Below are 27,140 nucleotides of genomic sequence, written 5' to 3' on the forward strand. Positions count from 1 at the left end.
TGCATTCCGATACGCGACCGATGAGTTGTGCATTCCGATACACGACCGATGAGTTGTGCATTCCGATACCAACCGATGAGTTGTGCATTCCGATACGCGGTTCTGCACACCACTGTTGTACTGCAGCGTTATTTGCCTGTTTTTGGCCTTCATGTTAGCTTGCACGATTCTTGCCATTCTCCTGGGACTTCTCATCAACGAGCTGTTTTCGCTCACTGGACTGCCGCTGACTGGATGTTTTTTGTTTGTCTCACCATTCTCTGTAAACCATAAAATATTGATGGGCAACTTTGATTGTGTTGGGGGGCCACAAAAGATCTAAACCAATCACGAGGGGCTGCCGTTGTTCGCGGGTCATGCAAACCCACGTCCATAGCTGTTTTACAGCGAATTTCCTGCTATTCTACACACTTTGCCATAGGGTGTACATACATTTTGGCCGTTTTTAATATGAAATCTTAGTGAGACTGACAAAAAAAATCAATGGGGGACATCTCGGCCGATAATTCGACCATGATTACAAGTTTAGATAGCTGTCCGATAAACTAATTTGGCAATCTAAAAAATGTTACCTGACATGGGCTAATTGACTGACTATCAGTGTCTGACATAAACAAGAGAAACCTTACTGAAACACAACCACATTTCGAAATTGCACATTGTGTATTCTGCTATTCTAACCCATAACAGTAAATTGAGACCCGTCTGAGTTCCTAATTGATTCGAAGTCCTTTAAAAGGAGCCGCGGGACGCAAGTTGCCCAATTTTACCCTAGACAATGTCATGCGTGAAAAGTCTCGGAAGCCGACCGTTTCAAATAAACTGGCCACTGAGTATAAATGATATGAATAGTGATAGATGAGCTAATGAAATAGTCTTCCAATGCAACGTTAGCCTAGTCTACTACAGGCTGCACAGTTTTGTCGTTCACATGTCGCCTTGCAAAACCGGTCACATAAAACATTGTAGCTTCAAGGTAATTCAACTTTACATTGTTCATTCTATAGCTACTAGGCTACTATGCTATTGATTAATACACAATTTATCATACTTAAAGTTGACTGTTCACTTAAAATCCCAGACTATATTCAAATGAAAGATTTAACAGCCTCTGCTGTTTTTTGAATCCCAGACTGTAGCTTTAACACGAAATTATCAATATTACAGAAGGACATGGGATCTTTTTTTATTTGTATTATTAGCTGTTTATATTAGGCTTACTCTCTACGTCTATCGTTATGTGTGTTTGATATGAATAGTGATCGATTAGGTAATGAAATCAGCTACCTACAGTATGCCACAAAACCTATATATATAGGCTACTATCCTGGCCTAGGCTATGCTACTGTAAGGCTGATGCTTCGCATTTCTGCCTCGAAAAACCAGTCAAATATCATGTGGAATTGTGGATCAAAATCGAAAATGAAATATTATTTTTGTTTTTATTTTATCTTTTCAACTTTACAATGTTCATTATATAGCTACTGTAGGCCTACTGTACTATTGACTAATAAACAATTTATCATAATCAAGTTTACTATTCACTTTAATCCTGGTTAAATCTGAGGAGCAAAACATCAATTCCTACCGCGGTGCTAGTACAGAACTGGAGTGCAGACTGGCATTCAAATCACTGTACAGATATAGCCTTGGAACACTTCATAGACAGGTAATACAGGTGAGTGACTAGCGTGACGATTAGTGTAATTTAGGCTACGGAAATAATAATAACAATAGTATAATGAATACAGATATTTACAAACGCAAGTTGAGTTCATAAAGGTAAAAGAGGAAACATACATCCTTGTATGCCATGGGTTTTATGTGTACTTATGTTAGCAAATGTTGCATAAAAGTCAGACACAATGCAGGCTACAAACGTATTATAACTAGCAGGCCAATCCTTCTGCTAGAGGTATGCTGGGTATGCTTGCCATTCCAAAGAAACATACAGTAAATTTAGGGAATGCTTGTAAAGCTGTGGGAGTAGTGCTACTGTATGATCAAACTGCCATTCAGCTCCTGAAATTCATCTGCTTGAAATCGAGCACAATGTCAAATTCGTCGAGAGGGATACACTTAACCTACAATGACACAAGCAGGCAAAGGAATTATGTTTCTGTATCTAGAATCCACTCCAGAAAGATGTCCTGGTTGTCTGTAAGACAAAAAACTAACAAAATTATACTCCGTTTGTACAGTTTGAACAACAGTTGAACCGTGCCAGCATAACATCAATATTAGGGTAGACAAGTTGAACATGCAAACACGTGCATAGGCACAGAGGTTACATTTACAGCAATATCAATAAATCAATCAATCAAATGTATTTATAAAGCCCTTTTTACATCAGCCAATGTCACATTGTGCTGTACGGAAACCCAGCCTAAAACCCCAAACTGCAAGCAATGCAGATGTAAACTCAGCAAAAAAAGAAACATCCCATTTTTCAGGACCCTGTCTTTCAAAGATAATTAGTCAAATCCAAATAACTTCACAGATCTTAATTGTAAATGATTGTTCAATGAACCATGAACAATTAATAAACATGCACCGATGGAATGGTTGTTAAGACACTAACAGCTTACAGACGGTAGGCAATTAAGGACACAGTTATGAAAACTTACGACACTAAAGAGGCCTTTCTACTGACTCTGAAAAACACCAAAAGAAAGATGCCCAGGGTCCGACTGGTTTGTGACCACTGGCCTAGATAAATAATGATTTATCAAATGTCATATAAAAAATAAGTCATAATTAGCCTAATAGAAGCCTAATAACGCTACAACCAAATAACATGTGCTGAGCCTGCTGACACTTCATGTTATTTTTAGAATGATAAAAACAGCAAATAAATCCACTCAGATGAGTTTCAATTGGAACAAGTGAATTTGACTTAGTAGACAAGCAAAAGCATTGACTATGGTGTTTAAGACAGTATTGCTGCTGAGGGTTGTCATTTGGCCTAGAACAAACCATAAAACCATAACCATGTTGACTTCCTGACATTGCAGATAGTTTCAGTCTGTGACGTTTAGAAACTGGAATGTAAATTGAGGTGAAAGAACAGGATGTGATGTCATTGTGCTTCATGTTCTATTGAATCTAAATAGGTATTGGTTGATGTGTGGTTGTGTTCAACTCCCTGCTCTGACATCCATAAAAATGCACAAACACATTTGCAGAACACTTGAGGTTTTATTCCCTTAACTATCAATGCCGGTTATGTTTTGTACAAATATGAAGGTGGGTTTCAATCAAGACCTCAAACCCCAAATATGGCAGCAATCTTTATAGTGTTGCACACAGTATCGATACCTTCACCAATCTAGATAATAAAATAGGCTACACCAGGCCACAATAAAAGTCATACTTTAGAACACTCCACTTTCATGTGGGTGGTGTGTTTATTAATGTGTTATTATATCTCTCTGGTTATAGCTGTGACAGAACACAAGCGTCTCTCTAGGTGACGCCATGCTGGCTGATATTATAAAATCAAGACAACTACCCCATCCTGTAGTCAGAACGGAAAAACAGTGATTCAAGAAACATAGTTTCGTGGGTCATTTTTAATTTTATTACAGTTTTAATTAGCTTAATCAGATCGCCATTGCTCAGATTTCTTGCACATGAATTACACTCTACATAGCTCAGGGACAATTGGCCAAATTAGTCAGTTGTCTGACCTCTTCTAGAGCAAAGTATGTCTTTGGTCAAGTTCTGAATGGATTTGAAGATTAGCTCCCTCATTCCAATCAGAGTATAGTCAAAATGGTGGGAGTTCACATTATATACAGTCAGTATCTGTCTGACATAGAGCAATATTTTGTTCACAGTTGTGCTTGGCGCCACACCATGGACAATTTAGTTATAGACTTTATTATTTTTAATTGAACATTTATTTAACTAGGCAAGTCAGTTAAGAACAAATTCTTATTTACAATGACACCTTACCGGGGAACAGTGGGTTAAATGACTTGTTCAGGGGCAGAACGACAGATTTGAACCTTGTCAGCTCGGGGATTCGATCCAGCAACCTTTCGGCTACTGGCCCAACAATGCACTTAGACAGTGTAGGTCTGCTGTATCTGAACTGCAGGTTAGACATTTAACCTGTTTACGGTGCCTTAAACAAACTACTATATTTTTCATACAGTGAGAAAACATGACCCTCAATCCAATTGATAATTACTCAAATAAAAATACATAATTACATCCAAAACACAGCATTGTAAAAGGCAATAATGCAGCAATTAAACTCTCCATATAATTGTTTAATATTTTCTCTGGTGGGGAGGGGAGGAAGGCCAACAAGTATCTTATTCAAGAGAGGACATACAAATGTGTGTTCAGTCACTACAGTATATACCATTCTACATCTGCTAAATGCTGGTATGAAAACCTTGAGTCTTTGGGGAAACACAGGCAAGCTTATTCTCTTCTATAGTTTCAGTAGTATCGATACAAGGTTCAACTGACTTACTGTGAACATACCATGTTTTCATTCACTAAACGGAGCTGTACAAATTATAAAAAGACTCTCAGCTCTCTAATTATCTTGATTCAGTAACCACAACCTGTGATTCCTACAATCCAAAAGCAATACATGGAAAATTCAAATCTCTGAGTTCAAGCATTTGAACTCCTCTTCCCATATTCAAAGCAGTGTTTGAATAAAGAAACAGGACGGTTTGAGGTGATGAGACTGAGTCAGCCACATCTCTCCTCTGATGTGATCAATAATTGACTCCCTCGTGTCGCCAGTGGAGTACACAAGTGGAGTGGAGTACACAACAGCAGAACAACCTAGCCATGAGTTATAAATAAAGAATGAACCTCTAAGGATGTTTCAGGACTGGTGGTGTTGTACAAAGTGCTATTTTCAGAATTCTGAGAGTAGTGAAAGATGATTGGTTTTGGTTAGGATCCTCTGTAGTACAGTAGGCCAACAGTAGTTGTAGTTGACACTGTTGATTATGAAGAAACCTCCTACTGTGTATGTAACCATCCAACACAAAGAACTCTCTGGTACCAAAATAATGAAGTGGAAAATAAATTCAACATAAAACCCATCCAAGAGGTCAACAATCAGCCATTGAAAAGTGGGCAATGCCTTCTTATCTATATACAGTGAATGATATTGATCATTATAACAGTGACAGATACTTCAGTGAGATGCAACACATCTCCCTAGTAGACTAACATTCAACTGGTGTTTATACAGCGTCTATATGTTCTGTATTGTATGTTCATCCTGCCTGAAACCGGTTGTCCCTAATAAAGATTCAACTTGAATTTGAAGCAATAAACTGAAAATAACTCAAAGGTGTGCTAGAGCAAATAGTGGTCCCACCCAATCTGAGCAATAGTCCAGTCCTCCGCGTACCTCCCTTAGGTGCAACTGTTCCACAATATCACCATGTTGCCAACATCACTATGTTCCCTAATGCTAAAGTCCATTGCACCACAATAATGAATGACATCCCACTGTTCTCATTCAGACCTGCAAATAGTGAAAAGAGACATCCAGTGTTACACTACAGTGAGATAATGAGGAAGGTATTGGATATGTAGCTTGTCTACTGATTACCGGTTAGTCCTTGGGGTTCTACTAGGGGAGTGATGCCCTACCGAAGAGGAAATGGAGTCTCAACGTCTACCTAAAATACATTCAGTCAGAAGTTAACTGTGTCGTCTTGTGCTGGTTTTTACAACAGTCCGTTTTCAATCAGCCATGTTAGGAAAATGTTCTCTCTCTGAACAGCACAAGGTATTCTTTTTTTGTTTTTATTCCATTACACTGATGCAAAATAATTCTAGAAATGTCTATTTTGAAGATGTTTTTTTCTAAAGATATTTACACTGTCCATTTTAATCTGTCACATTTCCATCTTATCAAAAGCAAAGAACAGGAACAACACAAAGACGGTAGCATCATACACCAAATCTGCATGCTCTCATTAAAATAATGGACTTCTCATTACTTTGTTACAATTTTGTAGGTAGCAGTCATTCACTTAACTTAAATGATACATTTGGTACATTAGTTCAATTAAATAGTTCACATCACATAGAATAGGCACTGGGTGCCGGTTGTGTCAGATGCCACAGACTGAAGGAGATGAGGTTGGGCTTAATATCAAAAGACCACAAACCCATTTTACTATGGATTGATAATATATGTTGGTGTAAGTAATAACTAAGTAACAACTAAGTTAATCAAGCTTCAATACCTCACATTCCCAACCCAACCTCATCTCTGCTTCATTCATTATAACTACCCAACCTCCTCATCTCTGCTTCATTCATTATAACTACCCAACCTCCTCATCTCTGCTTCATTCCTTATAACTACCCAACCTCCTCATCTCTGCTTAACCTTTACAACTGTGCCTGGCTTTGAAAGAAGATATCCTTCATTGACTCATGGAGGTGGGGTTGGCTTGGTGGTCATCATGTCAGAGTCATTGTAGCTTTAGATAGAGAACCAGTTTGTATGGAGATTTAAATCAGTTATACTATAAATCAGACTATATTATTTGTTCACATTTTACACCATTTATCTGAACTGGAATATAATGAATCAGAGCTGTAACACAATCCAACAAAGAATAAACAGATGACATACACAACAAAGCAAAATGCACTGTTCAACATTGAGTCCGTTTCTGACAAATATCAATCCATTTTATTAAGAATAAGGGGGTCAACTCAAGCCATTCCAATGGCATTCCTATCCAAGTAGACAGGAGTGAATCTCTCCAAAGGAGATGATTGTTACACTGTGGCATTAATGTCCACCCCTTTATTCTAGACCAGAAGAGTAAGAGGATGGGTCAGTTGGTAATACGTCTCTGTTACTGGTTTACATTTCAAAACTGATGTGGGGACATGGTTGGTCAGAGGTTTGGGGCATATACCCCCTATTTGCTTGTCAAGTTACATTAAAGTGTTGGTCGTAATGATACATCTTAATACAACATAGGAGGTGTGACTTGGACCACCCCTAGGAGGGGAGCAAGGAAAGGGAGCGCCTCGTGTGATTGGGCATGACCGGGAGGCCACACCCATCGCCTCAGTTCATTTGCTCAAAGAATTTGTAGGTGGGGTTTTCGTAGCCGTGGTTCTGCATCTTGTTTAGTTGGCGCTCCTCTGGGGTCAGCATGGGGTCAACCTGCTGTGAGACACGGAGGGTCAAAGGTCATACTGATACAGATACAGTACAAGTAAATGCTACGGTATAAGGAAGTACTAGCAGCAGGAAGGAGGGGACACTAATGTGCTATAAGCATAAAGTGCCTCTCCTCCCTGCCGCTGCAGGGATAGACACTTTGAATACCTGCCGACGAAAAGCCAACTGACATTTACTCCTGAGGTGTTGCTCTGCTGCGCCCTCTATAGCCACCATGGTTATGATTTGACCCTGCTTGTCATTTATGAACGTTTGAACTTCTTCAAAAATTATTTAGCCTTAATGGCCACATGTATCTCCACCCGGTACAGCCAGAAGAGGGCTGACCGCCCCTCAAAGCCTGATTCCTCTCTAGGTTTCTTCCTAGGTTCCTGCTTTTTAGGGAGTTTTTCCTAGCCTCTATGCTTCTACATCTGCATTGCTTTCTCTCTGGGGTTTTAGGCTAGGCATCTGTAAATCACTGAAAACTGCGGATGTAAAAATGGCTTTATAAAATACATTTGATTGTGTTTAGTTTTATTTTGCATACAGCTAAAAGCTGTACAAACAAACATCAACTAATCAACAAATTGTGTGAGTAATGGAACTGGAAGGGACGATGATCAAGGAAGAAGGACTATGGCATTGAGATCGGAGGAAGCCTTGATGGTCAGATAAGTCAAAACAATATTTAAACCCACACACTAATAAAGAGATCTACTGGACTTCGATTTATTTGATTTAACCCTTATTTAACCAGGAAGGGCTCATTGAGATTTGAAATCTTTTTCAAGAGTGTCCTGGCCAAGATAGGCAGCACCAAGTCATTACACAATTACAGACAGACAACATGAAAAACTACAAGTAATCTAGTAAAAACCATAGTATTCACAAGAGTATAACAAAATCATAAAGCGGCAAATTAAAAACATTGACAGGTCAGGGAATCAGCCTCAAAATCCTTCAACAGTGATTTAAAAACACCAATCGGGACAAGTTGTTCTAGTTTACAAGTTTTGGAAGCATCAAAGTGAGCAGGTGTTTGTTCTGTCTGATTCCCTGCCTCCTACCTCCACAATGCCGTGGCTGATGGTGCCATACGGCTTCCTGCGCACCAGCAACAGACTGATCACCATCACCAAGGCGATGGCCACGGCAACCACCAGCAACCCCACCATGGCCCCACGGTTGAACGTCTCCAGGGCGTCTGGTTGCTAAGGACAGAAACAGAAAAGGGGAAGAGAGGGCACAAAGAGGGGAAGATGGAGAAATGAGGTTGATATCATCATGGGAATGACTTACAATACCACAAGAGAGGACGGGTCCGCCCAGCCCATCCAGACACTTATCTAGGTAGCAGACTCACTAGTTCATCGGTCTGGATCTCAGGAGACTTGTAGACCACCTGCTTGAGCTCCAGAGAGGTGTTAATCTAGAGAATGAGAGCAAAAGTGAGAGAGGGGGTTATTTAATAGGTCATTACAGAGGAAGTACCACAGAATTAAATAGAACACATTAACTATATCTCTATGGGAGTTTACTTCCTGCTGTGGGTGGATGTTATAGTAAGTGAGTAAAAATGTAGCAGTTTATCACGTGGAGGCTGCAGTGCGACACAAGCTATTTGTCCATATAAACATGATGGGTGAGATACAAAGTGGGTAGGGATGAGGGAGAGAAGGAGAGATGAGATGATTGACAATGTGTCAACGTAACTCTTGGCTGTGTTGTAAACACAAGTGCAAGTAGGATGCCATGTCTGTAAAGTAATGTGTATGATTGTAATAAAAAAGAAGATTTTTCTTACTTTCTCTTCATATTCATATGTGGGGCTTCTCTCAGATGTGGCATAGTCATACTCGTCTGTAGAGGCTGAGTGCAGAGGCAGAAAACACAGATCAACTTCAACTTTTTCTTTCTTTGAAAATGACATTTTGGCAGACAAATACCAGACTTAATGTCCCTTCCCTTTAACTCACCTTTCTTAGTGTTGGCCTGTGGGTCTTGACAGGACAGAAACAATAGAGATAAATAAAATGTTAACCTACTGCTTGTATTCAAAGAAATTAATTAATTCCTGAACTATTTGAAGAGGAGCATTTTGTGTGTATGCGTGCATTCATGAGTGTGTGTGTGTGTGTGTGTGTCCCTGTACCGATGCGGGGTGGGTAGGGCCTGTTCTGGAAGGCTCTCTCCTCCTCCTCCTCGTCATCCTTCTCCTCCTCACTCTCGGCAGGAAGCAGCTCCTCGGTGGTGCGTGTCTCAGAGAAGGAAGTGGTCATGAGCTCACTGATGTCTCCTCGCTCCGCCTTCACCAGCTCCTCTACAGGGAGGGAGGGAGAAACAAGCAGGTTTTAAACACAGGAAAGCTTGATATACAGTAAAGTATAATGTATATATGGTAACACTGCGTTATTTACACCTTATATCCACCAATCCTTTATTTTCTGAATGTCAAGATTATAATAACCTACTAATTAGATCATGTGAATTTGGAACTTTCAATGTCTTACAAAAGACATCATGATAAATGCTAGCTTATCTCTTTCTAAATGTCTTATGAAGGAACTAAAACATGAATATTAGGACAGGGGCAGTAACCCCACATCCTGGTCTACATGGCTAACGCTAAAAGGAGAGTAGAGAGGAGTGTAGCGTACGGATATCATCGTGCAGCTCCTCAGCCAAGGCAGGGACCTGGTAGAGTAAAGCCAAGCTCTGGTTCATCCTCTCCTCAATCACATGGAGGTGGGTGTAGACCTGCAACCTCAAGAGATCAATGCTGGTTAGGTTCATTACAAGACAAAGCCCCCACTGAGTCTGAAAGAGTCATGTGTTGGTTTAATGTATTGGCATTTACAAGTGAAAATTAGTTTTGCTGTGAAGGATGATTATGACATCAGTTATTGATCATTTTGTTGAAGGGGCGACCTGCAGTTGCTACATGCATTTTTGGACTTATAAATAAATTTAAAAAAATTATAAATAAAATTATATGGACCCACTGATTCTTGACAAATATAACTTATAAATGCCTCATGAGCTTAGTTCAACTGTGGTACCCCATTAGAACCCAATCTATAAGCTTTTTTTACTCCAATAGCCTCAAAAACATAATTTATATCATGAATGGTCAGTCATAGCATCCATAGCTCTGTCTATGAATTTGAGAGTGGTTACATTTCTCCAGACCCATCCCTCAGCTTTTAACCAAAACAGGCGCGGGGATACACTTTTTTTATTGTTTCAACTGCTGATTGCCCCTTTGAGTTATTTTATGAGCATCCGTTTTTCATGAAGCAGCATCACTGCTTAAGGAAGAGGTACAGTATATTTTCATTCTAGTATATTCCAATATATTTTCATTTCACACCTGGAACTTCATCTGCTCAGCCTTCTGGGGGTCGACGGCCTCAATGTGCTGGTAGTGTCTCAGAGTGTGTCTGCGGTCCTTCTGCTCTGCTGCCATGTATCGCTTCAGAGCCTGCAGCACCCGCTCTGGCTGTTGAGAGAGGAGGGATATTATAGTCAGAGTATGGAGGGGGTGGACAAGGTGTGGTAGAAATGAACACACTACAGTCCACTCATACTCTCTGCCTAACAAATATACACTGAGTATACCAAACATAAGGAACACCTTCCTAATATTGAGTTGCACCCCTCCCTTTGCCCTCAGAACAGCCTCAATTCGTCAGGGCATGGACTCTACAAGGTGTCGAAAGCGTTCCACAGGGATGCTGCCCCATGTTGACTCCAATGCTTCCCACAGTTGTGTCAAGTTGTCTGGATGTCCTTTGGGTGGTGGACCATTCTTGATACACACAGGAAATTGTTGTGTGAAAAACCAAGCAGCGTTGCAGATCTGTACAATCATGCTCTCTGCCTAACAAATGTAGATATCCCTGCTGCCCCTGCTGTCTGCGGACCTGAGGGGGCTCGGCCTGCACGGCGGTCAGGTAGCTCTCCAAGGCCAGTCTGCGGTTGTTGTTGAGGGTGGCCACCACACGGGCCAGATGGGTCTCCACCAGCCTCTGTCTCTCCCCTGCCACCTGCTCCTCCAGAGTCTGCAACACAGACTGGAAATGCTGGGGGGAGAGGAGAGAAGGGGATCATTGTTGTGTTAATAGGTATATGAGTGTCCGTCTCCCATATTTTCTTCCTTCTTTAATCCCCTTCTCCTTTCTTCCATCCTCTCCTCTTCCTATTCCATCTTCTTACCTCATTAAGGGCCTGGCGGTCAGACTTGGGCAGGTTCTTAGACTGGTTGTCAGCCTCAGCCCATTCTTTCATGATCTGAAAAGGCAAGGTGCGTTAACGTCATTCACAAACAAAGAGCCAAGTACCAATTTCCTCAGACAGGAATCCACCGAGGACCATTCTGATGTTTAAAATGCTCCATATCTGCCTCAAACTGCAGCTACTAAAAAAGTCTGTCTGTTCTTGGGTAACCACTTGGCATGGTTCACATGAAGTAAACAGTGGGACAATCTCAATTGCATACTCCTCGCGTCCTCTCTCCTCGCCACCTTCTCAAAATCCATTGGATGAGAAAGCAGGCGGTCCCCCCCTCTGACCTTCTCCTCCAATGGGTTTTGAGAAGGAGTTGAGAGGACATAGAGTATTCAATTGAGATTCTCCCAATATATTAATATTGCATTAAAACCTCACTTCAGGTCCCAGAGCAATTTGCCCCCGTCTGTCAACAGTGGGTTCTGTATGAGATCACAGATAAGGAAACAGCACAGCAGGCCTGGCTTCATCTTATTGGTTCATTGCCTGTCCAAACCCGCCTCTCTGCCCACCTTACCTCATTGATGCGTTTCATTCGCCGCTCCTCCAGGTCCATCTTGGCACGCAGGAAGTTGGCGTGTTCGCTGTCGTCCCCTGGCATCTCAAAGTAAACATCCACACCATCTGTGGGGCGAGGGGTGGGTACTGCAGAGGAGAAGGAGGAGAGGGGGATAAGGAGAGGAGGAGAATGAGAGGAGGGAGAATAAAGGATGGAAAACAGAGAAGGAGAGAGAGATGGCGGTACAGGCAGTACAGCAGAATGAAAGACAGGGGAAGGATGAGGGAGACAGAAAGATATCCTAATCACTGCCATTACCCAGGGAGAGAGAGCCAGAGAGCCATTGATCCAGATAGTAGGGTGAGTGGTCAGCATTATTGAGTTGGAGACGAGTAGTGCTGTAAATACATCAGCCAGCCACTCCTATCTAACTCCTATATCCAGACAGACAGATAGGCATGGTGAGTGTGTGTGTGCGCTTGCGTGTCCTTGCATGCATGCGTGTGTGTGTGTAATCATCCTTAGTCTATTACAGAGAGATAGAGTGTGAGAGAGAAAGTACTGGAGATGCTAACTGGGCACTACAGTTCATTCCCCAGTAAGTAAGAGTAAGTGGGAGAGTGATGTCAGCATTTACCCAGTCTTTTTACTGCCCTGTTAACCACTCTAAGTGTAGCAACTACAGTCTATTCCCTTACTGAGACTGGCCTTTAGAGAGAAAGGTCCAGACTAGACACAAAACCCTAGACACGACTTAATACCCGACTTCTCCACTTATGTAGGTAAGAATATAGACAATATGGTTAAAATTCCATCTAGGGCAAAGCGGTATTCCTATAAAGCTTATGCCCAATAAATACTCTCAGATCTAGTTGAGAGGTGGTAAGTAGGGGCTAAGGATGGTTTCTGGACAGGGTGAAGATGTAACTGTGAGATAGAAGGTAGAGGGTTACTCACGGCTGTCTCCCCTGGTCTGGGGTTGGGATGTGGAGGGGTTGCGACCAGCCTGACCCTGGCCTTTCTCATAGTAGAAGGAGTCTGTGTAGTCAGTAGCCTGGTAGGGGCCAGAGTCAATGGAGTACTCATACTCCTCTGGGTCTTTCACTGCTGCTGCTTCTGCAACCTCCTGCTGCTCCTCCTCCTCCTCTTCCTCCTCCTCCTCCTCATCTGCCTCCTCTTCCTCATCCACCACCTGCTCATCCTCTTCCATCATCTCATCATCTTCCTCCTCCATGTCTGCCTCGTCCACATCGGTGCCAGGAGAGGGGCTTGGAGTGAGTGTTGTCACTTTGACTCTGGGAATGGGGTACAAGGTCAAACATTATGATCATCATCACCATCATCACCACAGAGAGCAGGGGCAATGGGACTCACCCTGTGTTGACTTTGGCCTGAGGGTTAAGGGCCTGGGGTCCTGCTGAGAGAACGTCCCCTCCCTCGGTCTCCCCCCTGCCACTGGACCCGCCCCTCCCCGGGCAGCACACATACTCCACCCCACGGAAACGGTCGCCGCACGGCAACAGCATCCCATAACTATGCAGCTCCAGACTGTCTGCTGTGCAGGCCTGAAACAGAAAGAGAGAGGATGAGAAAAATAGGTTAAACATGAATCAAGATTGGAAAAGACCAAGGTGAATTAGAGAGAGATCAGGGATGTATAGAAAAAGAGAGGAAATGTGAGTGTGATCAAAGGGAACTAACTAGCAGGTGAATGGAATACGAGGGGGTAACTTCTTCATCAGCATGATGAAGGTGAGTTATAAAAACTACAACCTACCTCACCTCCCCGGCCTCTAATAAACTACCTCACCCCCCCCGGCCTATAATAAACTACCTCACCCCCCCCGGCCTATAATAAACTACCTCACACCCCTCGGCCTATAATAAACTACCTCACACCCCTCGGCCTATAATAAACTACCTCACCCCCCCTGGCCTATAATAAACTACCTCACACCCCCCGGCCTATAATAAACTACCTCACCCCCCCCGGCCTATAATAAACTACCTCACCTCCCCGGCCTATAATAAACTACCTCACCCCCCCCGGCCTATAATAGACTACCTCACCCCCCCCGGCCTATAATAAACTACCTCACACCCCTCGGCCTATAATAAACTACCTCACACCCCTCGGCCTATAATAAACTACCTCACCCCCCCTGGCCTATAATAAACTACCTCACACCCCTCGGCCTATAATAAACTACCTCACCCCCCCCGGCCTATAATAAACTACCTCACCTCCCCGGCCTATAATAAACTACCTCACCCCCCCCGGCCTATAATAGACTACCTCTCCCCCCCCCCCCCCCCCCCCCCCCCCCAGCCTATAATAAACTACCCCCCCCCGGCCCATAATAAACTACCCCCCCCCCCCCCCGGCCTATAATAAACTACCCCCTCCCCATAATAAACTACCTCACCCCCCTCCCCATAATAAACTACCTCACCCCCCCCCCCCCCCGGCCCATAATAAACTGCCTCTCCTCCTTGGCCTATATTAAACTGCCTCACCTCCCCGGCCTATATTAAACTGCCTCACCTCCCCGGCCTATATTAAACTCCTCTAGCTGCTCTCTCTGCTGATGCAGTATGATACTGTATGTTACACTACACCCAGCTTGGTACAGTTAGCTTCCAGCCCCAGTCTTTTACTGCAGTCTACACTGCAGTTTAGTTATTGACTCAATTAGTCCAAGTCAAAGTTTAATGTCTCATAGCAGTCTATGCTACCTCTCTATAAAGAGTCCTAGTTGTGTTAAAACCCAATTAAAACTCAAGAAATGAATTGAAAAATGAACATGTAATATCATTTAGGCATAATTTAATTAACTCTAATATAATCTTAGTTAATATAATGTCGCTCCGCCTGCACCTCCTTGGCTATGTTGTGCCAGTAGACGTAGCTCTCACAGGCATCCATCTGCTCCTGGTGCAGGAAACGGCATCGGTCTGGAACCAACAGGGCTTCACTCACATACTCACTCACTGCAGAGCGAGAGAGAGAGGAGGGAAATGGAATGAGGGGGAGAATGTGTATAATTTAAGTCATTTGATTCCATCGGTCACAATAGTAAACAAAATTACTTTTGTACTTTACAAACTCTAGAGAAGTTAAAGCTGTATTTATTAACAAATAAGCCATATATTATGCATTATTCAGGTATCTAGTATGATTCAAAACCAAATCAAATTTTATTAGTCACATGCGCCGAATACAGTGAAATGCTTACTTACTAGCCCCCAACCGACAAAGCAGTTAAAAAAAATATGGATAAGAAATAAAAGTAACAAGTAATTAAAGAGCAGCAATAAAATAACAATAGCGAGACTATATACATTGGGAGTCAATGTGCGGGGGCACCGGTTAGTTTAGGTAATATGTACATGAAGGTAGAGTTATTAAAGTGACTATGCATAGATAATAACAACAGAGAGTAGCAGCGGTGTAAAAGAGGGGGCGGCAATGCAAATAGTCTGGGTAGCCATTTGATTAGGTGTTCAGTAGTCTTTTTGCTTGGGGATAGAAGCTGTTTAGAAGCCTCTTGGACCTAGACTTGGCACTCCGGTACCGCTTGCCGTGTGGTAGCAGAGAAAACAGTCTAGGACTAGGGTGGCTGGAGTCTTTGACAATTTTTAGGGCCTTCCGCTGACACCGCCTAGTATAGAGGTCCTGGATGCCAGGAAGATTGGCCCCAGTGATTTACTGGGCTGTTCGCACTATCCTCTGTAGTGCCTTGCGGTCGGAGGCCGAGCAGTTGCCATACCAGGCAGTGACGCAACCAGTCAGGATCTCTCGATGGTGCAGCTGTAGAACCTTTTGAGGATCTGAGGACCGATGCCAAATATTTTTTCAGTCTCCTGAGGGGGAATAGGTTTTGTCGTGATTGTATCATCTCCTTTGTCTTGATCACTTTGAGGGAGATGTTGTTGTCCCAGCACCATATAACCAGGACTCTGACCTCCTCCCTATAGGCTGTCTTGTCATTGTCGGTGATCAGGCCTACCACTGTGTCATCGGCAAACTTAATGATGGTGTTGGAGTCGTGCCTGACCGTGGAGCCATGAGTGAACAGGAAGTACAGGAGGGGACTGAGCACACACCCCTGAGTGGCCCCTGTGTTGAGGATCAGCGTGGCGAATGTGTTTCATGTGACTTCTCAAAATTGTCACAATACATTGAATTCATGATGCTCGTGGTATATGAAAATATTTAAGCGGAAACATGTGACCAATGGCTTTAACATATTACGTATATTTAATCATAGCAGATACATTTTTTCAGTAGATTGAAGTTGAGTTGGGTTATGGATATATTTGATCAAGATGATCTTACAGATGATTTTACCATTATTCATTAGTCTTTACATACATTTACATAAGTGATTTTGACTGTAAACATCACATTTTGTTATTTTAGGGCGAATTGGCCATGTATAGACCCATAAACTGAATTAGTGTAATAACTTAACAAATATTTAATGTTAATAGGTTTATGTGAGTTTTGCTGAATAGTCACAAGGGTAGACCTGGTTTATGTGAGTTTTGCTGAATAGTCACAAGGGCAGACCTGGTTTATCAGAGTATTGGGATAGTCACGTGTAAACCTGGTTCATATGGGTAATTGGCTGCGCTATGCAGGTGTAGATCTGGTTTATATTAGTATTGGGACTCAGTCAAAGATGTAGACCTAGTTTGTAGGAGTATTGGAGATGAGGTGCAGGGGTAGACCTGTTTTACAGTTTATGAGTATTCAGGCTTTGGTACATTTAGACCTGGCTTAGTTAACTAACTGGGTTCAAACACAGGTGCATACTTTACAGATATGTAAATTAGAGCTGAAGTACAGGTGTAGATCTGGTTTATATGAATATTGGGGCTGAAATGCAGAAGTACAACTATTTTTTTATGACAATTGGGGCTGACATGTAGCAGTAGACCTGTTTTTTTAAATAAATGTTTTAATCCATATTGGGTTAGATGTGCAGGTGTACACCTGATCTGTAAGAATATTGGGGCTGAAGTACAAGTGTAAACCTGGTTTGTATTAATATTGAGGCTTGGGCACTGGGGTAGACCTGTTTTATATAAGTATGCCCATGGATTTCCCTGGTTTATCTGAGGAAAGGGGTGTACACTCTTAGACAAAAAGGTGCTATCTAGAACCTAAAAGGTTTCTTTAGCTGTCCTCATAGCAGAACCCTTTCAATTACCCTTTTTGGTTCCAGGTAAAACTATTTTGGGTTCCATGTAGAACCTTTTCCACAGAGCTTTCTACATGGAACCCAAAAGGATTCTACCTGGAACCAAAACAATAGTTTTCTTTTCTTATGGGGACAGCTGAACAAAGAACCCTTTCGGAACCCTTTTTTCTAAGAATGTAGGGCTAAACAAGGCTCATACAGATAATGGGTCTGGATGGATGTCTATTGCCCATTCAAATCCTTTCTGGCAACATACCTGTCATGCCCTGACTTTAGTTATATTTGCTTTCTTTATTATTTGGTTAGGTCAGGGTGTGACAAGGGTGGTTTGTGTGGTTTTTGTATTGTCTAGTTATTTTTGGTTATCTATGGGGATTTTGTATTGTCTAGGGGTATGTAGGTTTATGGTGGCCTGAATGGGTTCCCAATCAGAGACAGCTGTTTCTCGTTGTCTCTGATAGAGGAGCCTATTTAGGTTGCCATTTTCCATGTTGGTTTTGTGGGTAGTTGTCCATGTTTAGTTGCCTGGATGCACTACGTTGGCGTCACGTGTCGTTTGGATATTTATTGTTTTTGTTGGTGACATCGTTAAATAAAGAAGTATGTACGCTCAAAACGCTGCGCCTTGGTCCACTCCTTTAAACGGCTGTGACAATACCACTGTACTATGAGTTTATCTATGAAATGATTAGCGTATACAAGTAAGAGGTCACAGGACTAAGATATTAGGATAACATGGTTGGGGTGTGCAGAGAATAGCTGCATATAGGTTACTGTTGGTGACATGGGGAATATAGGCCTAAGGAAAGTGGGTAAAAGGGCTGAGATAGGCAAGTATTAGGGATGAGGTGTATTGACAAAGGATCTGGGGTCTATGAGTAACAAATAGGGCATTCAGGGCTAGGATATGGGTGTATCATTCAGGGCTAGGATATGGGTGTATCATTCAGGGCTAGGATATGGGTGTATCATTCAGGGCTAGGATATGGGTGTATCATTCAGGGCTAGGATATGGGTGTATCATTCAGGGCTAGGATATGGGTGCATCATTCAGGGCTAGGATATGGGTGTATCATTTAGGGCTAGGATATGGGTGTATCAATACTTGATTGTATCAATATTAGGGTATTGGCATGTGGGTGTTAGGGTTAGGGCATGGGGGTAAGAGGGATGGGGTGTGTGGGTAAATGAGCTGAGGTATATACAGTAGATATTGGGGCAAATGTCTGTTCATTTTATTATAGGCAGAGCACTGTATGTTCCCATCAGTCACAATTATTTTTACATACCTTTCAATTACTATAATTTTTTAAGCAATTTGGATTACGTGTTAGGGTTACTAATGGTGTAAGATGTGCATAGTGGCATGTTTGGAAAAATGTGGGGACAAGTGGGTTAATATTCAACACAGACTGAAAGACCTTCCCACCATTTTGATGGAGTGAAGCCCTTTGGTGCACCTGACAAAGCTTTGACAATGGAATCCATTCAAATGAAATATTAGACATACTATGTCCGTTTCTATTATTACTTCCTCGAGGCTGAATTTGAACGCTACTTAACCATATAACTGAAATGTCATGCTTTGTATTAAACATAATGATGACATGATGTTATTTATTAATATAATGAAGTTATCCGTCCGATATGGGGTGGGTGATCAAAGGGAAGTTGTGAAATATTTTGAGTGATATTTGTGTAGGGATACGCTGAAGATTAGAAGGATGATGATGATGATGCTGAGGGTGCAGACATTGCAGACATGTGGTTCTTACCCTGGCAGCGGTAGGGCATGACGATGAAGGGGCGTGTCTGGCAGTGGCCCCAGCCCTTCTTACACCAGGCTGGGATGGTGACAGGGCTGGAGGACTCCTCCACATGGGAGATCTGTAGGGCTGGGTACATCTGGTTGGACAGATGGACGGACAGACAGACGGCGGGAGAGACAGACAGACAGACGGCGGGAGAGACAGACAGAAAGATGGATGGACGATATGGACAGACAGGACATCAGGGAGGAGTTAGGACAAGAGAGAGGAGAGAGACAACAGGGTCAGACAAATTGAGAGGGAAAAAGGAGGGTTGAGGGGAGAGGAGACGTACAGTAGACAGAATGAGAGAGGGCAAGAGGGAGAGAGGAGGTGAGGGAGAGAGGAGGAGAGGGAGAGAGGAGGAGAGGGAGAGAGGAGGAGAGGGAGAGAGGAGGAGAGGGAGAGAGGAGGAGAGGGAGAGAGGAGGAAAGGAGGAGGGAGAGAAGAGAGGGAGTGAGGAGGAGAGGGAAGAAGGATAGCACAATCAATAGGGAGAAAGGTAAAAAGGAGAGACTCATGCAACGTTCTGAAACACTTCGGCCCTAAGGGTCTCTTTTCTGACTATGCAGGTCGTACACTGATATTCTCCTTAAGTTGTAGAGAAAATTCCAGGCTGAAAACAAGTTGACCTATACAATCCCACTTCCAATTATTTCAATAATCCCAATTTCACATCTGACTACTTTCAATTAAAATGTAGGGCAATGGCATACGCACAGCCCTATAATGAGGTTTAATGGATTGAGAAATGTATTTGGCACACTGTGAGAGCCGGATCCACAGACGTTGAGGAAAAAGGAGCGCTTTTGTGGAAAAGCAATCACAGACGCATAATGAGCTGGGTAATCACATTACAGCCATTTCAACTGTGTGACTGCTGTTTTCTTTACCTGCTGTGCTTCATTTAGCCACCAGGTGGCGCATGAAGTCATTTTATAAAAACTGTCTCCTTGCTCTGGTTTCAGAGGGGGAGCAACGAGTCTCAAATCAAACCAAGGCTGTGGCTAGGCCTGTTACGCCATTGATATGCCTTAAATCTGGCATGCAGGAGACGTTCAGGAATTAGAGGGATAAACGTGGCAGGAGGAAGATCGATGGATGGTAGTATTAATATTCAGGAAATATCAATAAATATTTCCTCCTGACCACCATCACTCCACTATATATACGGAAATATATAGATTTGATAGGACAAGACAAACCAAGTGAGACAGATTGGGAGATTAAGGTTGGTTACTACTACTCATATTTGTAATGTTGTGTGAGATATCTATCTATACCAGTCTGTCCACCCATTTACAGTGCATTCAGAAAGTATTCACACCCCTTGACTTTTTCCAAATGCTGTTACAGCCTGAATTTAAAATGGATAACATTTTTTTTTAAATGCCACAGGCCTATACACAACACCCCATAATGTCGAAGTGGAATGATGTTTTTAAATGTTTACAAATCAATAAAAAAATGTAAAAGCTGAAATGTCTTCAGTCAATAAGTATTCAACCCCAACCCCTGTTATGGCAAGCCTAAATAAGATCAGGAGTAAAAATCTGCTTAACAAGTCACATAATAAGTTGCATGGACTCACTCCATGTGCAATAGTGTGTAACATTTTTGAATGACTACCTCATCTCTGTACCCCACACATACAATTATCTGTAACGTCCTTCAGTCGAGCGGTGAATTTCAAACACAGATTCTACCACAAAGACCAGGGATGTTTTCCAATGATGGGTAAATATATATATGTATCCCTTTAAGCTTGGTGAAGTTATTAATTACACTTTGGATGATGTATCAATACACCAAGTCACTACAAAGATACAGGTGTCCTTGCTAACTCAGTTGCCGGAGAGGAGGGAAACCGCTCAGGAATTTTACCATGAGGCCAATGGTGACTAAAACAGTTAGAGTTTAATGGCTGTGGTAGGATACAACTGAGGATGGATCAACAACATTGCAGTTACCGTATGCCACAATACTAACCTAATTGACAGAGTGAAAAGAAAGAAGTCTGTACAGAAGAAAAATATTCCAAAACATGCATCCTGGTTGCAACAAGGCACTAAAGTAAAACTGCAAAAAATGTGGCAAAGCAATTTCATTTTTATCTTAAATATATTTGGGGAAAATCCAACACAACACATTACTGAGTACCACTCTCCCTATTTTCAAGCATAGTTGTGGCTGCTCTTGGTATGCTTGTAATCATTTGCAAAAACATGGTTTCACTTTGTCATTATTGTGTGTAGATTTTTTTTAAGCCATTTTGAACTCATTCTGTAACACAACTAAATGTGGAATAAGTCAAGGGGTATGAATACTTTCTGAAGGCCCTGAATCTACCACTATCTTTATATCCATAAACCTATCTAAAGTATCTGCTCTCTAGTATGCTATTGCAGCAGCATTGGAGATGAGCTGAGCATTACAGTGCAGTAACAGTGCAGTATGAGGTCGATCTCATAACCATAGCAGTGTTGTTGGCTCCTACCTCTTGGCAGTAGGACAGGATCTGGTTGGGCTCTGTGAAGCAGCCCTGCCGGCCCTGAGGGTCAGGCTCCCATTGGCCAGTCTCAGGGTTCATGTGCAGCAGCTGACGCCCACAGAACATGGCAATCTGCGGCTCGGCCACCAGGGGCCCCGGTCCATTCACCTCAGCCATGGCCAAGGCCTAGAGAGAGGGAGGTAGACAGGGAGAGGGAGAGGAGAGGGGGCGAGGGGAGGTAGAACAAGAAAAGACACATTGAGAAATAGAAAGAGTAATAGATGGAAGTAGAGAGGAAGGAAGGTGGTAAGGTGGAGGGAGAGAAATACTTTGTTATGGTTGTCCTGAGAGAGAGAGTGTGAGTGTAATGTTTACTGTTAATTTTTATTATATTTCACTTTTGTTTATCATCTACTTCACTTGCTTTGGCAATGTTAACATATGTTTCCCATGCCAATAAAGCCCTTGAAATGGATTGAGAGAGAGAGAGATGAAGAGCAGTCAATACAAACAAAGTGGTGGGATATTATCGAGTTTGAGAATGAAGGACAGAACCTTAGATTAGACTAAATGTACCAGCTGATACAGTCTCTCTGATCTATCTCCCAACACAGACAATGGCTTAGCTGCCGTGAGAGAGAGTGTGTGTGTGTGTATAGAGAGAGATGGACTTTCAAGCTAATGCATATACCATTTAGTCTCACACACTGTAGCTACAGCGATTGAGAAAATTGGCAGAAACAAGGATCAGAAAAGATTTATACCAGATCATGCGTTGAGTGACACCCAAAGCAGATGAAAAATCTGACTTATCGACTGACAAACTACGCCCTGGGTCTGTTAGCAATGTTAAGCGTTGACAATATAAAGATAGGGTGGATAAATAGGAAGTGGACAACAACTATATACTGTAAAGCCTGCTCCCATCTGCCCCTCTTTTATCCTCTTTCTACCACTCCACTTTATTCTGTCCCCTACGGTCTCTCTCCCTTAGCTCTTTCTCTTTTCCTCTCCCTCCATCCTCCCACCTGCTCTCTCTTTCCTACCCTCTCTCAGTAGCCTGCTAGGATGTTATTGATTATGGGATCCGTTCCCTCTGCCTGCAGCCTAGGGGTCGGGCCCAGGGGAGGCACCATGGAGGAACAAACACCAGCCGGCCCCAGCCCCACTGCTCCCAGTCAGGTGTTAATACAAGCTCATTGACCGCCGGGCCACTTCAAGTACATTAACACACAGGAGAGGGAGGGAGGAGGGGAGAGAGTAGGAGAGGAAGGGAAGGGAGAGGAAAGGAGGAGAGTCGAGGGGGGGAGACAAAAAGATAAGATCTGCAGATGTAGAGACCAAACATGCTGGTTTTGTAACACAAGCTGAGTATTATGACGTCAATGCCTCACTAGGATTATTTTAGAAAGGGACATAGAGGGATGGAGTTATCAGGTATTGTGTTCACACATATAGTATATATAGCACAGAGATATGACTCCTCTTTGGTGCAGAAAAAGTAGGGGAATATTTCAAAGACATGCTTGAACATCTCCCTAACAAATAATTTAGCTCAGTCTTGCCATTCTCCTGGCTTAACAGCCAAGAGTCACTTATGAAAACTGATATGACAGAAAGTTCAAACAATATCCCTATCCACACTGAAACTGGCAAATGGCAACCCAGAACCCATTCAACCCGTCTTATGACTGGCCCACCTGCTTTAATCTCCATAGACAGACAGGTGGACTGACAGGCAAGAAGAGCAGCACTCAGCCTATTAGCATCAAGATGCCCAGGGGTAAAGGGGGAGAGGAGAAGAGAGAGAGGAAAGCAGGACGAGTGAAATCTGATCAAAGGGAAGCTCTGCCTCAGCCGAAAGCTGCTAAAATGTTTGAAGTTCTAATTGAAATGTATAATAATCGGAAATAAATATATATAAAACCCATTAATAAATATATACAAAACCCATTAATAAATATACAATAAATATAATAGGACCGGAGGAGTCTGAGCTTTAGAGCCCCACTTTAGATATGAATGGAAACCATGATAATGAGTTCATTGGATTATAATTAAAGCTGTATGGATGTGGCCGAGCGAGGCCTTGAGGAATGGGGTTTGGAGCTCCAGAATGGTGCAGACACCCAATTTATTTGGAGTTCAGTGATAACCTTAGTACTCTGTACTTTGTTAATTAAAGTCTCTATGAGTGACTGCTGGTACTGTACGTGACTTTAGACTCAACTCCCCATATACAGTAAGTGGACATAAAAACTGTTTGCATATTATTAAGAGTGGTGCTTAGAGATGTTGATTTCTGCTGAACTGGCAGCTTTCTGGGAGCACGTTATTGATGTGTGTTAAGGAAAGGGTGTGTGTGTGAATAAAAGCTCTTGCTTAAGCTACACACAACCCACACTGACAAGCCACTGTGCCTGCTGAGGTAATGGTTAAATAGATATGTCTCTGACTCAGGGAAGGTCAACGCCACAAAAAAATACTTCTGGATATTTGAGAAGATGACCTGACAGCTCTGCTGTGCTCCAGCCTCCCCCCCACCCACCCACCCCCCCAACACACACCCCCTGCAGCCTGCTCTCTCCACTCCTGCACTTCAGCAGAAAATCGATGATGTACGCCTGCAACTGGATCACCATGCTCCCTCCGCCCTCCGATCAATAGGAGTCCATCTGGAGCCAGATGGCCTGACCTCCAGCGTGGAGAGGAGGCTCCGCAGCACCTCAGCCAATCCCAGCTCTCCCTGATTCACCACCAGATTAGATGGGCCTGCCGTGATCACAAATACTAAATCACAAACACTCTGCCTGCGTTCCCTCAATATGCCCTGGATTTGTTTATACATTGTTCCATCTTCCCCTCCTCTCTCTCTCTCCTCGTCAAAGTTCCCATGTCCTGCCAGCAGTTATGGACATGCTGTCTTTGACCCACTTTGGGAATAATCACTCTGCATTTCACCATCTCACCACCATGACAACCATCACACAAGGATAGACATCCCACCCTCCCACTCTCTCCCACTCCTCCGTGGTGTCACTGCCACCCTACCACGCAGTGTCTCAGCATGGCGCTGACTGGGAAAAGTCACAGGTCTGATTGCATGAAAGTACCACCAAGCCATGATAGTCCAAGTTTAAATGTTCCAATCAGAGCTCCGTTGCATTCAGTTCAGGAAATAAAAGCCCTGGCATATTTGCATTATAGTCATTTTGAAACGCAAAAATGCTGAATTGACAACAAGGCTGCCTCGCTTCATAAAAAGGTACAGTATCTCTGTGTGTTCATTAATGCATGAAATTGTTCATAAATGCATGAAATCATGCATGAAATTGTTCATAAATGCATGAAATCAGTCAATTTCAATCGAGAGACCCAGGAGAGAAACTCTCCCACCCACACACACAGACTCATTAAAGAAGCCTTGTATCTCTGTTGTCAGTGAATCAGACAGGCTGACTAACACTGTTGTTTACAGAAGGAACGGTACAGTTACATGCGTGTGAACAGGAACTAGCTGCCGTCACTCTGTCATTTACTTTTGACAATTGTTTAGCACGCCTGTTCTACAGTCACCCAGGGCCTGTTCAATCTGGTGGGTTGCAGATAGAAGATGTACTGCATAGACATGGCATGACAGTTTATTACACATAATATAATGTCCTATATATTCTATACAATGCACCTCTATCTGGAACATTTTGAACATCAAAATCCTAACTGTTTAGGTCCCTGTCAGGAGATGGATTCTATCTGGCTGTGATTGGTTGGTCAGACAAGACAGCATGCCCTCTGCTAATTTCTCTAAATGAGTTTTAGGAGGAAGTACCAAAAGCCTGAATGAAAGGTGCTGGTGTGGTCTTGGCGTTTGCCTTGGCACACTAGGGGAATCTGGCAGCCAGTCACTAATCCGGTTTAAATGGTAAATCAGTCAAGTGTAGCCCCCACCTAACCAAGGCAGTCAACTGAGAAGATGCTTTTGCTAAAGGGTAGCAGGAATAGACCGCTAGAGCAAACACATTTCCAGGTGTAATTAATTTTTTCTATATATTCAGTAGACTTTTAATATTAGTCCTAATGGAATTGGAACTGATAATTAGTCTCACATAAAAAGTATGTTTTGTCAGTTTGACTCCTTTTAATGATCTCTCCAATAGTCTCTTCGTTCTCTGCTCAGTAGAAAAGCCAGTTCCTCTGCCTGCCAGGACGGGGGCTTTTCATTCTATTTCTTAGTCAATTAGGCTTAAGACCACTAAGACCTCTCTGCTGTGACCACAGCGGCGGCCGGTCGGTCTGAGACGTCCTGATCCACACTGCTTCACAATAACACTTCCCAATCTGTTAACAATTACCCAGCTCCTCCATGAAGAGAGAGATGAGAGCGGCGGAGGCTGGAGAGCTGCTCTGTTCTGTACTTTCCCCCCTGGGCCAACCTTAATTGGACAGTAAAGGCCTGGATGTCTCCCAGAGATGTACAGTACAGTGTGAGCTGAGGTGTGTGTATGTTTGAGGGGTGTGTGTGGTGCCCCATCACCCACCCCTCTCCCTCCACCTCCTTCAAGGCCCTCCCTCTCTCTCTCTTCCCCCCTCTCTCTCTCCCTTCCCCTCTCTCTCTCTCTCTCTCCCTTCCCCCTCCCACAAATCACGCCTTAGTGCTGAGGGAGCTAAACACAGTGGACAGGAGAGGAGTGCTCCCTGACTCAACCACTGCACAGAGGAAAAGAGCCAGAGCCCACCTCATCATTAATAATTGCCTGTTGACATAAGCCCAGAGACATCAATTGCCTTTTTGTCTTTTCCTGGTTCCTTCCCTTTTTCTTGCTCCTCATTCTCCATTGATATTTCCCTCTTTTTCTCCAACATCCACTAACTAGGGATGGATGGACTCTACTCCTTTCATGAACAGTACTCCCTAGTTCCCATGTTCCCTATTCTCCAAGGAAGAAAACATCACAAGGAGGTATTGAGTACTGACACAAAGAGCACAAAGGGAAGCACAGCGGTCTGGTAATATCCTAGCATAGCATGAAGAAAAAGAGAGACAGTCATCCTCATTTCTCAGATACACCTCTAATAGGAGGTAGTTAAGCTACAATGCAGATGCATGTGTGTGACTGAGTACAGGGGACAAATAAAGAGATCAAATGAAAACCATAATCTTGGCCATAAATATCTCTGTGTCAGCTGGATTTAGCTCGTGCCAGGCCAGGGCCGCCATCAAATTTACATATTCCTCTGGCATCGCCACGGCCCACCCCTTTGTCTAATTAAATATGCAGCACCTGTTCCCTCCTGCCTGCCTTTTGTTGCAGGATGACTTCATCCTCTGATATGATGCAATCACCAAGTCCTACATGGCAAGGCCAGGCAGCGGAGGGGGAGGAGCCACTCCATTGTCTGCCAATCCCTTTAATCCATCAGATGGCCCTGCCATAAATGTTAGCTGAGCTGCACGTCTGACACCGACTCATCACTTTCTATGTGTGTGTGTGTGTGGGGGGGGGGGGGGGGGCGGTGTCCAAGCCTAATGACGCTGATCTAAGGTCAGTTTGGTTTTCTTCCTTCTAGTGGATAAGGTTAGGACTTGGGAAGGGTCAGCTGATCTTAGATCTGTAGCTAAGGGCTGTGTGTTGAGAGGACCATGTTAAGTCAATGTTCAGACTGGTGTACT

At 43.1% G+C, this 27,140-nt stretch overlaps 1 protein-coding gene across 2 annotated transcripts in view; it reads right to left on the minus strand.

The window, feature by feature from the left end:
- Positions 1-3,557: 3,557 nt before the first annotated feature.
- The window catches only part of LOC129857266 (amyloid beta precursor like protein 1-like), a 47,307-nt gene continuing 23,724 nt past the window's right edge, over positions 3,558-27,140 (minus strand). The window contains exons 2-17 of one of the 2 annotated variants that reach the window (XM_055925331.1): positions 21,476-21,655; positions 18,946-19,075; positions 14,842-14,954; positions 13,338-13,528; positions 12,921-13,258; positions 11,982-12,109; positions 11,393-11,467; positions 11,101-11,259; positions 10,548-10,676; positions 9,835-9,934; positions 9,330-9,497; positions 9,154-9,177; positions 8,982-9,046; positions 8,541-8,606; positions 8,245-8,388; positions 3,558-7,177 (exon numbers count right to left, since the gene is read on the minus strand). In XM_055925331.1, coding sequence (XP_055781306.1) covers positions 7,079-7,177; positions 8,245-8,388; positions 8,541-8,606; positions 8,982-9,046; positions 9,154-9,177; positions 9,330-9,497; positions 9,835-9,934; positions 10,548-10,676; positions 11,101-11,259; positions 11,393-11,467; positions 11,982-12,109; positions 12,921-13,258; positions 13,338-13,528; positions 14,842-14,954; positions 18,946-19,075; positions 21,476-21,655 — 2,109 coding nt within the window. In that variant the 3' untranslated portion in view covers positions 3,558-7,078. Of the gene's footprint in view, positions 7,181-8,244; positions 8,389-8,540; positions 8,607-8,981; positions 9,047-9,153; positions 9,178-9,329; positions 9,498-9,834; positions 9,935-10,547; positions 10,677-11,100; positions 11,260-11,392; positions 11,468-11,981; positions 12,110-12,920; positions 13,259-13,337; positions 13,529-14,841; positions 14,955-18,945; positions 19,076-21,475; positions 21,656-27,140 lie in introns of both variants that reach the window. The other variant, XM_055925330.1, reaches the window with a different exon arrangement.

Source organism: Salvelinus fontinalis, chromosome 6, assembly GCF_029448725.1.
Source record: "Salvelinus fontinalis isolate EN_2023a chromosome 6, ASM2944872v1, whole genome shotgun sequence".
In the NCBI taxonomy this organism is placed as follows: domain Eukaryota; kingdom Metazoa; phylum Chordata; class Actinopteri; order Salmoniformes; family Salmonidae; genus Salvelinus; species Salvelinus fontinalis.